The sequence below is a fragment of the Olea europaea genome, chromosome 16 (genome assembly GCF_002742605.1).
Source record: "Olea europaea var. sylvestris chromosome 16, O_europaea_v1, whole genome shotgun sequence".
Taxonomy (NCBI): Eukaryota; Viridiplantae; Streptophyta; class Magnoliopsida; order Lamiales; family Oleaceae; genus Olea; species Olea europaea.
The window spans coordinates 3,824,857-3,843,469 of NC_036252.1; the positions used below are offsets into that span (position 1 = coordinate 3,824,857).

The 18,613-nt window shown below is 34.7% G+C and overlaps 2 protein-coding genes across 3 annotated transcripts; one reads left to right on the forward strand and one right to left on the reverse strand.

The window, feature by feature from the left end:
• Window positions 1–5,046: 5,046 nt before the first annotated feature.
• Window positions 5,047–6,225, reverse strand: LOC111412506. Its single transcript, XM_023043447.1, has one exon. The coding sequence runs from the start codon at window positions 6,223–6,225 to the stop codon at window positions 5,047–5,049; it is 1,179 nt and encodes a 392-aa protein (XP_022899215.1).
• A 7,717-nt stretch (window positions 6,226–13,942) lies between these two features.
• Window positions 13,943–16,644, forward strand: LOC111411763. 2 transcript variants are annotated; one of them, XR_002705891.1, is made up of 3 exons: window positions 13,944–14,200; window positions 15,387–16,059; window positions 16,294–16,644. XR_002705891.1 is itself a non-coding variant. In XM_023042362.1 (2 exons), exons 1-2 carry the CDS (start codon window positions 14,128–14,130, stop codon window positions 15,965–15,967), a joined length of 654 nt encoding a protein of 217 aa, XP_022898130.1. In that variant the 5' UTR covers window positions 13,943–14,127; the 3' UTR covers window positions 15,968–16,249. The 2 variants fall into 2 exon arrangements, 1 of the variants encoding a protein (XP_022898130.1); XM_023042362.1 differs by lacking the exon at window positions 16,294–16,644 and having other exon boundaries at window positions 13,943–14,200; window positions 15,387–16,249.
• Window positions 16,645–18,613: the final 1,969 nt, after the last annotated feature.

Sequence of the window (18,613 nt, forward strand, 5' to 3'; positions counted from 1 at the left end):
AAATTTGAGGTTGGGTTGGATCTCAGGTTTATGAATTTAAACCCAACCCAATGAATTAAAAAAAAATTAATATCTAAAACGAAAAAACTAAATAGTGTAAAAACAAGAAAATAAGTTATAATTTACAAACATCCATTTTTTAGATAAATCGATTGACATGGATATTATGTACAAATGCAAATTTATCTGATGATAAATTAAAAATTAAGGATATGATAACAAAATGAATGAATCCCAAAAAATGGTTGAAAAATCCTTATTCAAAAATTAATTTTCAGAAAAAAATCCCTTTTTAGGTTAGAAACAAAAGACGTTTTAAGTAATTTTGAACTCTAAAAAATTGTGTAGATTCAATAGAAAAATAAGTGGAAATTACAGGAAACCTTAGTGTAAAATCTTGTATTCTAAAATCAGGTGGGAATTTTCACATTTCACAAATCGGATATTTCATATTTAATTACAAATATTAAATATACAATTTTTATCCCAAAACCCTAATCAATTTACTCCATCCTTCTCTCTCAACAACTCTCATCGCCGCCTCACCTCTCAACCTGAGAGCGTCGGCATCGAACTGAAGCCACTCGAATCCATTGTCGCTATCAGACACTGTGAGCGGCAAACCCATTGCAGCTAAACGACGCTTGAGTTTGCCGCCCACAGCGACGATCGGGTTAGATATCCGGTCGCGTGCAGCGACCAGCCTAGGCGGAGATGATGGGTTAAGAGTGCGCTATGCGTGGCAGTGGAGATATATTTATGGTTTGTGGCTCTTCTTTTTTTTTTTTTTCTTTTTTTGGTGATAGGTTTGTGGTGGTTCTTGTGGTATTTTTGTGGTTATTTTTGAGGTGGTTTTGTGGTGGTAGAGGTGGTGGTCACATGTAGTGCATAAGAGACGATGGTTTCGGAGTTGGGTGTGTGATGATGGTGCCTTAGTGCCACTGTTTATTGGTCACAAATGCGATGCTCATCGCAGTGGTGGTTTTATTGTTGGTGTTGTATTGGTGGTGATATCGACGGTGGTGGTAGTGGACGACGTCGCTGGTTATTGTTGGCAGTGGTACGGTGCTTTGAAATGGTGGGATGGGGCGTGGCTGCTGTTGGTGTTGTAGTGGTGGTGGCAATGGGCAACATCACTGGTGGTGGTTGGCGATAGTGCGGTGCTTTGGAGTGGTGGGATGGGGTGTGGGTGTATGTGACGGGTTTATTGGTTGACTGAAAGTTGTGACTAATAAATTGGTTAATTTGTGACCAATATGGTGATGATTTTGGCGGTGATGGTGGTGGTGCTGCTGTTGGAGGCAGCGTTGAAATGATGGTCATAAGTGTTGGTGATGATCACAGATTATTTGATTGATTATGACCAGTAAATTGGTTAATATGTGACCAATGAAAAAGATAATTGTGACGAAGAAATATTGTGTGACCTAAAAAATTAATAATTTGTAATTATCTAATAAGTTGTGACCTATAATATTTATGATCTTTGACCAATAATTTTTTTTATTCTTGACTGAAAAATAACATGTGACCTATTAAATATTCGATTTGTGACCGAAAAATAATTTGTAAGCAATAATTTGATAAGTTGTAACTAAAAATTAATCCCTGACAAATTAATTTTTTGATTTGTGATCGATGAACAAACTGTGACCTACAAAATTTTTGAATTAGGATCGTAAAATAATTTGTGACATAAAACTTTTTATTGTGACAAAAAAATAATAAGTGACTAATTAAATTGTTAATTTGTGACCAAATTGTATAGACATGTGACCTAAATATATTTAATAAATTGATTAAACCATAAATATATTTTAATAAAAATCTGATTTTTAAAGTTTGAAACTTGTTTTCCTAGTTTTGAAATATGACATATTTAATATCTTTCTCATGAAATTTTCCGAGTAAATAATCGAATCCAATTTAAATTGGGCTCAAGCCCAAACCGACTGACCCAAACTTGATCGGTTTGGTTTGGGTTGGGTTTAAATAGATAAATGATAATTGGGTTGGATTGATTTGATTTTATATCGAACCAACCATATTGGATTGGGTTTGGATGATAAAAATTTGGCCTAACCCACACAGAATCCTAATTATGATTTTGGTGCAAATGGTCCCTAATATTAGCCCTTGCTTTTCTCCATTTTTTTTTTTTATCTCTAATCTTTAAATTTTGACAGAGATATTCTGGATCTATTCCTTCTCAAGTGTTCCAAATGACCATTTTGGACAAATCTATAATAATAATAATAATAATAATAATAATAATAATAACAATAATAAGGCATCAAGTGAGAATCATTTTTTAGATGATTTTAGTCTTATTACAATTCAATTATTTCAATAATACCTTATTTTTGTATTTTAATATTATCATAAATTATTGTACCAACTATTTAGCCACCATCAATGCACATTTAACAGATTCATTTTACTTGTGTGCCTTCAACATATGAAACCCAATTACAAATCGTAATAAATACTACAAATTCTTGTTCATGTAAGAATTTACTATTATTAATTCTCAATTAATTAAAATTCACATTCATTTAATTAATTCATCTTCATTTATACATTTTTATGTCATTAATTCTAATTAGAATTTCACATTCAATACTGCATTTTATTATTCACGTTCATGTATGCTAATATGCTAATTAGCACATTGTCATGTATGTATTTCGTGGTATTAATTATAAATTATTTAAAATTCATGTATCATATTTTCTTTAATCATTTGAACAATATTTCATGAATTATTTGTCAATTATTTAGTTATTATCAATGTACATTTGACATATTCATTTCACTTGTTTGCTTTCACCACATGAAACATAATTACAAATTGAAATAAATACTACAAAATTTTTGTTCGTGCATGTATTTGCTATTATTAATTATCAATTAATTAATATTCATATTCATTTAATTAAGGATCAACTGCAGGAAACCCCCTAGATTTATTTTCATGTGTGATATATCCCTACCTATTGGAATTCACATAAAATCTCCACATTTGAAACCTTTTGTGCGAAAAACCCCCACCGTCGTTAGGATTCGTCAAATTTATTGTTAAATCTTAGTAAAAATGGAGAAAATGAATAAATTAGAAAAGGTAAAAAAAGGGAAATGCATCATTTTTATTTCCCTCTTCAATAAAACCCACCCAAAATTAGTAGGGGTTTTGTGCAAGACTTTTACGACATTCATTTTGCAAACAGTGGTTTATTTAACTTCTAATAAAAAGGGAAAAGAATGTCTATTATTCATACAATAGTAAATGAATCCAATTTTACTATGCATGATATCATTTTTTATTTTCCATTTTGTTTATGTCAAATAAATGTTCTTCCACATATCATCTCGCTAGCATTAAAAAAATAATTATGTCAAACAAATGTTTTTCCATACATCATGCCACTAGCATTTATAAAATAATAATTTTAGTAAATATAAACTGTCATGAGCAAATAAATAAATAAATAAATCTTTTCGCACATGAGCTTTAAAAAAAATAAAAATAAACTCTCCACACAGTGCGGAGAGATGACAAACCATGTGCAGAGTAAAAAAGAAAGGAAAAAACTCTTCGTATAGTGCGAAATAAAAAAAATAAATATCTTTGCACAGTGCGGAGAGATGGCAAACACCATGGCAAAACTCTTCGCACAGTGCGAAGAGATGGCATTCTGTGTGGACACTGTCCTCACAAAGTGCGGACTCTTCGTACAGTGTGGAGTAAAAAAAATTCCCACAGTACGATGAGTTGACAAACTTTCCATACAGTGCGAAGTTTAAGAAAAAACTTCTTCGCACAGTGACTGTCACGTTCGTTGCACGAATTTTACATTTATTGTATTTTTATTAGTGTATAAATTTTAGTTTTTTTGAAAGTTTTTGAATCAATATCTAGAAATATTTTCATGATATAAGAAAATAATTACAAATTATTTTTACAATTCCATAACAGTATTGTATCTAGAAAAAATATACTTGTATATTTCATACTTGAATAAGAAATATACGAGATTATACAAATTATTTTGCTTGTATTCTTACTCCACAAGAATTGATTTTCCAGTCACATCACAATGGCCCACTGTCAGGCAACAACGTGCATGGCCTTGTAAAAATTTGCAAAAGTGACCATTTTGTCCTGGAGTTCATTATTTATCTTTCCTCATTTTGTCATGTAAATTGATCGAGAATTTTGCAGTCATTATGACATCCACTCAATTCCCAACCACAACAATGTGGTGCATGGGCCCACATAATTTGACTAAAAGCAAAAAAAAAAAAAAAAAAAAAAAAAAAAAAAAAAAAAAAAAAAAAAAAAAAAAAAAAAGACCACAATTTGACCAAAAGCAAAAAAAACATGACAAAAATTGAAAAAAATCGATAATGCACAACAGAACCGCTCTCTTCCCCTCCCCATTTACTAATTTTTGTGCAATATCTTTACGATTTAAATCGTGTAAAAAAATTTGTGCAATACCCTTAAGAAAAAAAGGAAAAATTTGATCTCATACTTAAAAAAATATATAAATAAGGAGGAAAAAAAAATTTGATCATTCGATATGTCTATAATATAGATCTCGAAATGAACTTCGAGAGAATATAAAAGATCTATGTATTTGACTATCGTACAATCGTCGATAAATTTTTAAAATTAGCTTGTTATCGAAATTCTTAATTTTTTTAATGATGTTTTTAGATAAAAAAAAATTTAAATTTATTAGGAAATTTTCTAAATGACGTCAAAATTTTTATTAGATTATTTAAAAAATTAATTGATCGAGAGGAAAAAGTAACAGTAAGAAAGAGAGGCATGAATTCGGACGACGAAGAAGAAGAAAAAAAGGAGTTATAAATTTATTTTTCACATTTTTCCAAACCACTTTTTTAACCATTTTATTTTTCAAAACTACTTTTCAACCACATATGAATACACGTTCACTGACTTTGAGCCAAAAAGTAGCGGAAACGATCACATTCATTTCGTTGCGTTTCTGGAGCATTCAATTCAGCAGCGGCTTGCTCCTATTCATCTGGAAGTTCTACCTCTGTCGCGTCCGGATCTGTCTCCACCCTTGTGAACGCTTCGTCAACAACTCCTGCCCGTCGAAGGAAGTTGTGTATACCCATCGTGGCTAGGACAATAGCAGTTTGCATTTTGAAATTATAACTGGACATACGATCGAGTATTTTCCACCGAACTTTCCACACAACAAAGGCATGCTCGATAACGTTTCTGCACGACGAATGCTTGAAATTAAATCTCTCACCTGCGTTGCGAAAGTTTCGTCTACGACCCATCTCACTGTCGTAGAACTGCTGAAAATGATATAGTATATCAGAACCCTTGTATGGAGCCATGTACCCAGGTCTATGGGCGAATCCTGAGTCGACAATATAAAATTTTCCCGGGGCAGGATGGGGAAAATCAATTTCAGGACTATGTATAGACCGAGCTAACATGCGTGAATCATGCGTTGTTCCCGTCCACCCTGCATGCACAAATGTGAAACATAAATTAAAATCACATGCTGCCAGAACATTTTGTGTTGCAATGCCCTTGCGTCCGATGAAATTTACTCGTTCGTCCCGCGGCAAGATAGCTTGCACGTGCGTTCCGTCAATTGCACCTATGCAATTCTCGAATAGCGGATGCTGGTTCAAATTTGGTACGTGATGCTCCGCACCGTGATTATAGTTTGGATCAGGTCTGATGAAGCGTATAGCAAATTCGCATGCGGCATCAAGCACAATTTTGAAATAGTGCCCAATAGTTTGCAAAGAATGATTGAACAAAGTTCGAACCTGTCTGTAGCCCTTTCCATGGGCTAATATGCATAAAAACATTCCAACTTGTTCATACACATCAACTTGCTGGCCACTACGCAGTCCATATTCGTCACGAAGTATATGAGTGAACGTACGCAGCATGGCAGGATACATCCTGAATTCTGCATAACACTGTTCGGGATTACATTGCATGGCGTCTAGCATAAACATGTGTACGTTCCTCGCGAAGGGAAATCTTCTAATTCGACGTCTCTGTTCGCGATAGTAAGTTGCCACATCTATAGAGGACATTCTGCAGTAGCGAAACCACTCGATGATGTCCTCTTCGAGCTCTTGCAGAAGTTCATCCTCTCCGATCTCATCTATACATTCAGAGGACGGCAGAAGCACACAGTTGAAATTGAAATTCGCCATTTTCACTTAGTAATTGCAAAAGAAGCACTGAAAAAAAAAAAAACAAAGCTACGTTCCTTGGAAGTTCAAGTTTTTGTGAGAATGGAAAGGACTGGTTGCACTTTCTCTTTAATAGACGTTGCTCCACAGATTACTGTCATTAGTACAAATTAAAATGGACATTGGCAGGAAGAAAAGCTCATGAAAAAAAAAAAGATTCTTGACTCAATTGATGGTCAGTGTACTAACTGTGGGTCATTGTATGAATAGGACCCTTGGAATGAGTTAATGTTTAGGCACGTATAGTAATTGGCATGCAATGGCAACAGGTACATAATCTTTTGAAAGTGACATGAAATATTTCATTGCAGTTGTGGATTCGTGAGATTACTTAGTAGTAAAGTCCCATTTTTGTTCACATAGACATGCCGAAATGAAAATGAAAAAACAACACACAATTAAAAATGTCTACATAAAACTGCTGTAAGGGGAAAATTTTTCGTGCCGCAGATTTCACTTCGGATGAGCCTTTCTGTGCTCCAGCCAGCTCCACTCGACCCAGTCCAGTTTGTCGTTCGCGTCTTCCTGCATTGCAAGTATCTCCCTATTACACCTCAGTGACAGGAAGCTCAACGTCCAGAAGTACATATCAGTTTTCTTGTGCAGTCGGTCAGTCGACAACATCTCGTTCATGAGCGTCTGGAACATTAGGACCCAGCAAATTGTTGATTGTAGCTGCTACCTTTTCACTGGCAGTGGAAGCACGGTTAACAGCGTCCGATACATCTGAGGCGGACATTTTTGCTCTCTTACCTTTTTTGCTATTGCCGCCAGACCTACGTTTATCCCCACTTTGCGGCCTCGACATGTCCGCACTGGATCCAGCCAATTCTATTTTCTCGCTCTCATCACTTGACCCGGTGCCTTCCTCGTCAAGCGGTTGACTGTCGCGTAGGTCCTCGAGTCCACTATCTTCAAACATGGAGCAGCCTGTCCTGCACATTGTTGAGGGTGTGACTGCATACTTATCGTTGTCATATGCATCCCCGAATAGCACCTTGAGGCTGTACACCTCCCTGCAGTCTTTGCCTTTGAATTCTTTGTAGTCCTTATTCTCCTGTTATACATGCAGAAGAAGTTGAACATCAGAATGCTTCAAAACAACAATGGTTTCAACATAGCATAGAAACTTGGGTTCTCAAAATTTGAAAAATAAACTGTGTTGTGCATATCGAAAGTAATAGTCAGTAAGTCACCTTGAGTGTTGGAAGAAACAGAGCCCCATGCCTCAAAGCCGTTCAATAGTCACTTGAAATTGAAATTACAAGTCTGAGGAGACAAATCAATAGTTTTTCATGTTTTTAGATGAGATGGTCATTTAAGCTTCTAGACAGATTTCCCAAGAAGTTGGTGATTTATAATAAAGAAACGTCATCCCATGTGTATACAGCCGGAATCTTAAGAATAAAACTGGCTATTTTCCTGACCTTATTAGGCGATCGATTCTCTTTTTTTCCCTCTTGAATGTGCTATTTATCCCATATGGGGCCAATATATTTAGGATTTCTGATTGTAAACACAGCCTAATTACACAACATTTCTAGTGAAACTCACCTAATTACTCCAAAATCATGGATCAGGGTTACTGATATATATTGAACACAGACGACAATATTTACGAGGGCCAAACATGCATAAGGACAGCATAGCATGTCTCCTTCTTCAAGATCTAACGGTTTTACTTTTTTCGCACTATTTTCATGATTAAATTCCAATCATTGAACCTACAAATTTAAGAAAATCCCTTGGCAAGTCTATGCAAAAAGAATGAATATCAGGATCCTGAGAACTATGAAGATGCTGACTGGGGAGGGTCCATAGTGAATAGAAAATCAATAGCAGGACATTGCACGAGTTTCCCAGTTTGAAAGCAATTTAATTTGTAAAATGCAAAAAATGACCATATTAAGCAGTGTACCTTCATCTTTCTCTCCCACCAATCGTCGGAAGCAGCAATATATCCCGTTTTGGAGATGTACTCCACTCCAGTACTGTGAATAAGCTCCATCAGATGTTTGTGTTTCGTTCGAAGACCATCCCAATGATTCTTCAGCTGCTGCTTCGTCCAACAGTGACCGGAGTTCGAATTGAACAAACGGATGAGTTGGTCCCATCCGTGTTTCATGAAGCACTTTCCGTTACGGTGACCATCGGCTATCACCGTCTCGCACGCGGCAATGAAAATCCGGTTCTCATGTGGATTCCATTGGGCGTGCTTGCGCGTTGGTGGTACTGGTTGGGTCATGCTGGGAAAAGGGTTGGAGGTGGACGAATTTACGTTTCCACCCGTCTGCGACAAGAAACGGCGAAGACGAGTTCGTTAAATAAGTTGGGTTTAGTTCAAAATTGTGTGTTCTGTAGGTGCAACAAAAAATTTGGAACTGAAAACACTTACTGAGGGGACATATGGGTCCATGTTGTGAGCTCACAAGCTGTATTCCGGCAAGCAGGTTCGTCGTCGTCTACCGCCTAACACGAGTCCGTATTTGACGGGGAAAAAAACTCTCAGACAATAGGATTTGACGGGGAAAAAATTCCTTCTTTGTGTTGCCAGAGCGCTAATTGAAGGAAAAAAATATTTACGACTAGATCTGGAAGTTCGTCGGCGGGTGTTTGTAGGAAGAGAAATATGGGAAATGTGAGGTGCCGGTGCAAGGAAAAGGGGGAGAGAATCTTGGCAGTTGAGAGTGTGTAATGACGGGGGTAATATTGGAAAAATGAGAGTAAATGGCCTGTTGTTGTACTGCAAAGATGTCAGAATATTTCCATTAAAAAATTGTCCAACGGTGCAATTTTTGATCAGCAACGGTCCAAATTCAGCTTAAAATCACAGCCAGACAGGGCCTTTGATAGTGTTGATATGATTGAGTTAAATTTGAATATTATATTTCTAAATTTTGTGTAATTCAATATTGGAAAATTGAAAATTGAGCATCATATTCATATGCATTTATATTTTGTGATTCATATATATTTAATATTTTTATTTTATGCTTATGTTGAAAAAAAAATTTGGAAATTTTTCTGAAATTCGGTTTAGTAAGTGAATAAACGGTGTTCTGCATTCTTGATATTTGTAAGTGTAAAAATCGGTATATAAAAATACAGTAAACTACAAATACGGTAGGCAACATATATAATAAGTTACAAATATGGTATGCAACATATACGGTAAGCTGCAAATACGGTAAGGTGAAAATACAATAAGTTGTTTGCTAATACGGTAAGTTGTTTGCAAATACGATAGGCTACAAATACGATAAGTTGCAAATACGGTAGGCAGCATATATAGTAAGCTGTATATACAGTAAGCTGTCCGTAAATACGGTAAACTGTATATATGGATTTATAATTTGTTATAAATATATAAAATTTATTTAATATTAAATTTTTTAAGTATTAAATGTTGTAATTCAATATTGTTTCCTTTTTTATAATTGTATTTTCGAGAATTAAAAAAAAAAGTGGTTATGAAATTACTAATTTTTAAATATATTTTTTTTGTTGAAGATAAAAATGATTTTTTATGTTATTTGTAAAAAAAATTTATTGTAATTTTATTAGCGTAATAAGAAGATTTATTATGTATTTTTATTTTTTGCATTTTGTGAAAAAAACTGTTTATGCTGATTGACAAATATTCTTCACACACGCGTCATGCCAACAACATAAAAAAATAATAATAATTTTAGTATATATAAACTCTATGAGAGAAAAAAGAAAAAAAAATATCCACACATGAGCAAAAAAAAGACTCCGCAAAGTGCAGAGAGATGACAAACTATATCTTCGCACAGTGTGAAGAGAAAAACAAAAACTCTCGGGACTTTATCTGCAAGTTTCAAGAGTCATTTTCTCAAACAACTTTTGAATAATGCATTGAACACTTTAATTCCTGACCTACAACCCGAAAGTATAATTTCATTGGAAATTGTATCCGCTTCTAATGTCTAAGAGCTGTTATCAAGCAAGTGTAAACTATTGAATTTATGTGGTACCCTAGAGCCTCCATTTGTGAAATCAATGCTATGGTACTATCAATATCCCTTTCTTGGCACAACTCACATATTGTTTCATTGTATGAATCACGAGAAAACTCATTTCCAATACCGTAAATATGATTTGTATGTTCAGAAATTGAGCTGTGACTGGAATTTAAAGAAGACATAATTGATTTTGAGCCATATTTTTCAGCTCTATTTCGTTGTATATACGAAAAATTTACAATCTTGAAAGTTGACCTGTAATTAAGGAATTTAAAAACAACTCTCCACACTGTGTGGAGAGTTTTTTTCTTTGTACTGTGCAGAAAGCTGATTTGTCATCTCTCTGCACTGTGTGGAGAGTTTTTTTTACTCCACACTGTGCAAAGAGTTTGTCAACTCTCCACACATGGTTCAACTCTCTCCGCACTGTGCGAAGAGGTTTTTCTCTCCATACTTTTTTTTACTCCGCACATGGTTCAACCCTCTACGTACTGTGCGGAGAGTTTTTTCCTCTTCACACTGTGTGAAGAGTTTTGTCATGGTGCAGACCAACTCTCCACAATGTGCGAAGAAATTAACTCTCTCTGCACAGTGCAGAGAGTTTTTTTTCTCTTCATACTGTGTGGAGAGTTGGTTTGTCATCTTTTTGCACTGTGTGGAGAGATTTTTTTTTTACTCCGCACTGTGCGAAAATTTTGTCAACTCTCTGCACTGTGCGGAAATATTTTTTTTTCTCCGCACCTTTTTTTATTTTTTTATTTTTACTCCGCCCTTGGTTCAACTCTCTCCGCACTGTGAGAAGAATTTTTTTTTTCAATTTTACAATATTGAATTGGGAAAATTGCAACAGAAGTACCAAACATTTCGTTTATTAGCAGACTTTGCCCAAACCTTTGATTTGTACCACCGTGAGTACCAAACCTTTAAAAAATATGCTGCTCAAGTCCAAAATGACGGTTTCCGTCTGTTTGGCCCCAAAATCCGTCAGTTGACCCCAGAAATTAAAAATTCAGAAATTAAAAATTTAATAATTTGAACACATAAGACAAAGTTAAAATGGTCATTTTACTATTTTAATATAAATTAATTAATTAAACCTATATATACACATACAACCTCTGTATGTATTTCTTCTCATCACCACCTATCCAATAATGGGGAAAATCAGTCTCGCCATATACCACCCGCCACCCATCGTCGATAGTGCCACCACCGTCCGACCACACCCGTAAATCACTGTCTCCACTCCCACTCATAAAAAATTTGAAGTAAAAACTTCCCATTATCTAACTCAAGTTCCACATGGAACATGAATGGAAAATAATGAGGAGATTTAGAAATTGGAAAAGGAGCAATTTCTTATTTCCAATTCCAAGGTTCGTTGTAAGTTTTGATTTGGTGGAAATGAATTATAGAAGCTTTCAAGGGATGCAAATCGGGGTTTGAAAGATACTATTTCCTTAAGTGGTGAGTAGTTGTAGCACGCGACGGTGAATGTTTGTAGCACGCGATGGTGAGTGGTTGTAGCAAGCGATGGTGGGTGGTGTTGTGTTTTGGTGGGATTGGGGGATGGGGGCGGGGTTGTTGGAGGAGATGACCAATTTTCCTTTTTCCTTTTTTTATTGTTTTATATTAAAATGTTAAAATGACCATTTTAGCCTTGTCTTATGTGGTCAAATTATTAAATTTTTAATTTCTAGAGTCAACTGACGGATTTGGTGGTCAAACAGACGAAAATCGTCTTTTCGAACTTGAGCTGCATATTTTTTAAAAGTTTAATACTGACGGTGGTACAAATCAAAGGTTTGGACAAAGTCTGCTAATAAACGAAAGGTTTGATATTTCGGCTGCAATTTTCCCTGTTGAATTACACAAAATTGAGAAATATAATCTTCACATTCAATTCAATTATATTAACACTATCAAAGAATATAAGCAAAATAGTTTGTATATTTCTTATTCAAGAATGAAATATACGAGCATATTTTTTCTGAATAACATACCGCTATACAATTGTAAAAATAATTACAATTATTTTCTTATATCATGGAAATATTTTTAGATATTACTTCAAAAACTTTCCAAAAAAATTAAAATTCATACACTAATAAAAATACGATAAATACAAAATTCATACAACGCACGTGATAGCGACTAGTAATGTGAAAAAGCTAAACGGACAAGGTTAGTTTGCCAGGTGGTTTACAGAGTAAATATTAATGGCTGACGTGGCAATAATGAAAAAACAAAAAGGCGATTGGAGGAAAATGAAATTAGAAAACCGATTTTGGAGACAAATTGAACCCCAAATTGTCGAACCATCATTTCTCTGATGAGTTTTTCCATTTGTGCATAGGAACCCCTCTGGAATACTTACATAGGTATATAGATAGGATTCATGTGAGTAAAATATTGTAAAAAAAAATACCCACCTATTCCTCTATTTTATATGTTCTCAGGGGCTCCCTATATACAGAGCACAACTCCTCTCTCATTTTACCCAAGACGGAAATTTGGCAATTACTCCAGTCAATGTCTCCCGCCTAGCCAATTTCTCCACCTCCGACTATTTCCCACGTGAGCCACATTTCCAACAACGGCCCATTTCCAAGAAGAAGAAAGATCCGGTTTTTTCAAAAGACAGAAAACCCTCTAAGCCGTGAGTCAGTTTGTGCTTTCAGTCCATCTTCCCCATCTTCTCGCTCTAAGCCGTGAGTTAGTTCGAAAGGTAGAAAACCCTCTAATTCGAGTCTGTCGGTGTTTTGCTGCCAACTTGCCGTTGTGAAGTGAAGGGAGGGAGATGGTTTTTGAGAGGGTTTCAGAGAATGCAAAAACTATGAATGATTTTGATGACAAATTGAGAGAGAATGGGGGTGGAGATGCCTGATTATTTTGTGAGAACTCTGCTTATGATTGTTCGTGCGATTTTTTTGTCGAAAATTGAACCCTTGTTCGTCATACACAAAACCCCATACTAGTTTTGGACGAGTTTTATTAAAGAGAAAATAATAAATAATTCATTTAATTTATCCATTTTCTCCTTTTTTCTTTCTTTTTTTTTTTTTTTTTTTTTTTTTTTTTTTTTTTTTTTTTTTTTTTTTTTTTTTTTTTCCTTTTTTTTTTTTTTTTTTTTTTTTTCTTTTTTACTACGATTTAAAGACAAGTTTGAAGGATCTCAACTGCACGGAAATTTTTCGCAAAAAAAAGTTTCTAGTATGCGCTTTCAAGCGATTTTCAATAGATAGATCGCAAGTGAAAATGTCTGTGGGGGAGCTTTTTAGCTATTAATCCTTTAATTAATGATCATCCTTGAACTCTACTTTTACCACACTTGTAAAATATCTAAAATATCTTAGAATAACATAAACGCACGTTCAACACAGACTAATTCCAAATAAAGGTGCCTTTATTTTGTGCTTAAACTTCACATTCCTTTATTCTTACAAATATATGTCTCGGCAAGAAAAGAAATAAATAGAATGCGAAGTCTATAGACTCTACACACATAACGAATGGCATTTTTTATTGGAATCGGTTCAAAAAGACCGTTTGAACATATAGAGGCATAGGTTTCCTTCGTCTCTGCTAAAATTTAAAGATTAGGGACCAAAAACGTACGAAGAGAAAAGGTTAGGCACCAAATGCGCTATTTTTGGAGGGAACGAAAATGCTGCCTTGTGCTTCTGCTTCTGTTGTGATTGGTTCTCAGCTGACCGGGAGAAACAGAAGTAAACAAAAGCCCGCTCTGAAACGTAGCTGGAATCCGTGTTTCTGTGTAAAAAAATTGTTAGATATCAAAATTTAAGCCTATTCAAGCTCATTATAATTAGGGTTTTACTCAAAAAAATTATGAATTAATTTGTAATAGTCCATCGTCATGACGATTCTTGAGAAGAAGACAGTTCAGCTTTTGCTTTTCGTTGTTGGAGTAATTACCCTCAAATTCACTGGTAAGTAACTTCAATATTTTTGCTCATTTATCTTGGTATTTTGTGGGTTAATTTTCAGTTCATTTAGTGTACTTAAATTTATGCAAGTCTCAAATGATTTGTTACTTTTTTGTGTTTGGAAACAATAAAATGATTTATTTCATGACTTAATTGGAAAAAAATTGTAGCCGATCAAATTTTTCTAAGAGTGCAAACATATTGCAAAGAAATAACATCATTGTTCATTGAAAGAGATAACACGTGATGTGATTCAACTTTTAAATATAGTTATATCTATTGAGGATATATCTATGTTTTAAAAGCATGCTTTTAAAAAATTTAGATATTTTTCCAGCTATCGTCATTTGAGAACATAAAGGTGTGAAATGTAAGTGACATAGAATGCAATGAACAAGAATGGGACTTGTAGAAGAAGGGGAAAGAGAAGGAGAAGAAAGGGGAGAAAATAAAGAGTAATTAGAGGGAGAAAATATGATTTTAAAATAAGTGCCTAAACTTGGAAAGTATCATATCGAATTTCATACAGTATCTTCATCAATCCATCAATAAGACTTGTTAAGTGAATCATAGTATATTCTATGAGTCTCCTTAGTGTATTATGTTATTCATCAATATATAGGTTAAGTTGTGAGAATGAAAAGGGGTTAGTTAAATTTTAAGTTAGAACTTTATAGTAGTGCTTCAGAATCTGAAGGTTTTTAGGTTAAGTAGAACCAAGACTGTGTACGTGAAATGCCAATTTTATAATGTATGGATATGGATAATAACAGAGTTATTTTGTATAATAATACGGATATGGATAATAACAGTGCTATTTATGCACAAGGAAAACATCAATACATATGAAGCAACATTCTTCCTTAAGTTTAAACTAATTGATTCTTTGTTTACTCTGCAGGTATTTCTTTGTAGTATTCTGTAGGTTGTAAGTGTTCATTATTGGGTATGCTTTGAATGACTTACTTTTCAGCATATGCATTCTTGAAGTAATCATGTATCAATTGCTAATGACAGTACTTCTAGAAAATCCTACTAAAAAAGACATGCGAATAGAGGAAAATGGTATCAGATCTATTTACAGTTTCCCCATTTCTTTTTGCTACGTAATCAGTACTTCTTTCTCTTACTGTCTTCTTTTCTCTAGCATTTAGTTAAATCATATTTTTACATTTTCCTGCTTTTATAGCTGAAAAATGTAGGGAATTGGTTGGTGGAGAGGCTGCATCCAAAAGTAGCTGTTTTGATGGGGGTTATGGAACCCTTTCATGCATGGCGAAGGAGGGTGTAAAACTTTATGTCTACAACATCAGATCTATCCATGTAGAGAGTGTGAGGAACAAGGCAATTGAGACAGCTCTATCTGATGCATTAACACAAGGCATGCCTACCAAAGATGCAGTCAAACTAGCCCAGAAAGAAGGAGCTAAAGCAGCAAAACTGGCTACTCAGAAAGCCAAGCGCATCATAGGTCCCATCGTTTCTTCAGGATGGGATTTTTTTGAAGTCTTTTACTACGGGGGTACAATAACAGAAGGGTTCCTTCGGGGCATGGGGACATTATTTGGCACCTACTCTGTGGGCTACGTTGGAGAGCAAAGATTTGGGCGGTTTGGTTATTTGGTCGGAAGTCATCTGGGCAGCTGGGTTGGAGGACAAATTGGGCTGATGTTGTATGACGTGATCAATGGAGTTGAGTACATGCTGCTGTTTTTACAACTGGACGAACCTAAAGTTTATGACAATGCGTCAATGATGTTTCCTACATAAATGAAATGCCGACTCATACTTCTGATGAGTCCAATGATTAGAAATTCCTGCTTACAAGAGCCCTGTGACACGCACGAAGAATTTTAGATCAGGTTTAGTGTTGTTATATGAAATTAACAGACGTGTAACTCTATTATGTTTTCATTTATCACTTGTTTCACTGCTGAAAAAATTAGCAGGATACATTCATAGTTGACTTTTTTAGCCTATATGCACCATCTATTGAATTTTGATTATCCTGATTGTATTTTTCTGAGAGAATATTCATAAGTTGTTCTTTCATCATATGGTTTCTCTAGCCTTTTTGACATTCAATGACTTCTCAGGATCTAGGAAATTTGTTCAGAATGGACAAATCAATGGTGAAACTGACAACAATCAAGTTCCTAAATGGATGCAATCCTACAAATTCTGTGCAAGATGATGAGTCGAGAAGGGGTTGATAACTGGAGTTTGGAAAGAGTTATAACCAACAAAAGCTTTGCACTGGTGAGTTGATTTTAGTTGTCCTAAGTTCAATATTTTCTTCGTATCATGTCTTTAGAAGCTAAGCCAACTTCAGTGTACATTGTCCCAAGTTACTGGTGCCATTGGGTAATTATAAAGGAGATGGAAACAAACTGATACTATTGTCTTCTTGAAGATTAATGATATTGTTTTCGTTACTGGTTAATATATGTATTTGTGGTCGGCCCTGTGATATCATGATTGAATCTTGATTTCAACGGTGTGATACTAAACCACACTGATTCCTGCTAAATTTACTACCGACTTGTTTTATATAGTTCAATCGAACTTATTGAACATGTCATTAGTATATTCAGTTGAGTATTCGAGCTGAATTGTTTACTCAGCTTCAAGTTGAAGAGTGGACAAGGACGTGCTACCGAGGGGCTCCTTCAGGAATTTGATCCTCTTTGTCTGCCTATTTGTAATTCTTTATTTTTCATAGTAGGTTGAAACGTCAGAAGAGTATCTTCTAAAAGTAGAGAACATGATGATCGTCGAAAGAATTTATACGAAGGTAGATCATGAACGTTCGGTCCCGATTTATTAAAACTCATTTTTTTTCAAATTTATTCTAACCATATGTTTTGTAGGATCATCACTTTTGTAACTTTTTAACCACATATTCTATTATATTAACTTTTGTCAAAACCTACTAAATTGTTAGTCTTAATCCAAAGTGGAAGACATTATACCTTGATGTTTTTGGGAATCATGTTACTAGTCCTAACTCTCTAGAGTGAAGTGAATGTTCCATTAGTAATTTTACGACATATGAATGAATATAACTTATATATTTAGCCCCTGTTTGGTTCTCATTTCTTCCTCATTAAAATGAAAAATATGATTGTTATACATCACATCAAGCTACCATATTTGACTTTCTATCTCTTGTGTAGGTGTTTGCTAAATAATTCATTTGTGATGAGGCATGAAATCAGCACTCCATGAGAGAAAATGTGAACCAAGGAAGAAAATACACTTGACAGGGTAAAATAGTCTTTTGAAACCCAATTTTACTTTTGGATATTCTATAGGGATCGACTGTTGAACTTCTTATAAGGCTTCTAATTTAGAAGCGCAATATTGGCCGAAGAAGCAATATCACTCAATCATTTTCAAATTGACAACAATCTTTTTCTGTTCGTTAAGATTCCACCAGAGTGTCTCCTACTTCTAATAGGCTATGAATTAGATCAGAATCATTCTCAATTAATTCATATGAAGTGATCCCTTTTTTTTTATCGGGTCCGGGTAGAGACCAAAGGTCTTGAGCGATCGATCCGACATAACTCAAAAGATAAACAAGTATTGTTAATTTCTTCATGTTCGTTCCACGTTCAAAGCATCATTTGTACAAATAATAATTCCCTTCATTACATAATCTCTACTTTGTATAAATAGATATAGGATTTATGGGACAATTACTTACTAGTAAATTTTGTGCTACAGTCATTCCTATCTGATAGAAAATGATCCCATAATTTAGAACCGAAGCGAAATGTTAAAAGAGAAAAGTCGCATCGCGATCAATCCCCCACACGAAGAATCTATCCAAATTGAGTGAGCCTCCCTCTTTACTTATCGCATAGAAGTGGGCAAATATCTGCCTGGATATGCCTCAAGGAGTGCTCCTAAAGATTGTGTTTGTTTGCGAGAATGAATTCCTCATCAAGTCAATTTTATGGGGTGCGGGCAAACTTGCATGAATTTGGGTAACGGCTACAAGGGATCAATCAAAAGGAAACCGTATCCGATGGACGTAAACTCGTAAGCGACCAAGGGTAGGACAATCGTCCAAGGTCTTGTGAAAGAAAAAAGCCATCTGCCGTGGGCCTATATCAATATAAATTGAACCCAACAGGCCAAGATACAATTGGGCCTGACTAATTGGAGGTTGGATTATAAGTGTCCATTTGTACACAAGTCATGTTCGGTAGTTGTTTAAGATCAATTTAAATTATAAATAGATAGAAATGAATTGTAAATAAATAGTACTCGTTGTAATGCTCCAAATTTTATAAATGCTGGAGTGTTACGAAAAACTCAATTTCCTTTATAATAATTGCGGAACGATTTTTCAATAAAGAAAATTCTTTATTTTCAACCATAAATATCAATTTAAAATAAACAAACGAG

Coding starts and splice junctions, on each gene's coding strand:
- LOC111411763 (XM_023042362.1), top strand. CDS start 14,128: ATGACGATTCTTGAGAAGAAGACAGTTCAGCTTTTGCTTTTCGTTGTT. Junction 14,201..15,386: donor AATTACCCTCAAATTCACTG/GTAAGTAACTTC, acceptor CTGCTTTTATAG/CTGAAAAATGTAGGGAATTG.
- LOC111412506 (XM_023043447.1), bottom strand. CDS start 6,225: ATGGCGAATTTCAATTTCAACTGTGTGCTTCTGCCGTCCTCTGAATGT.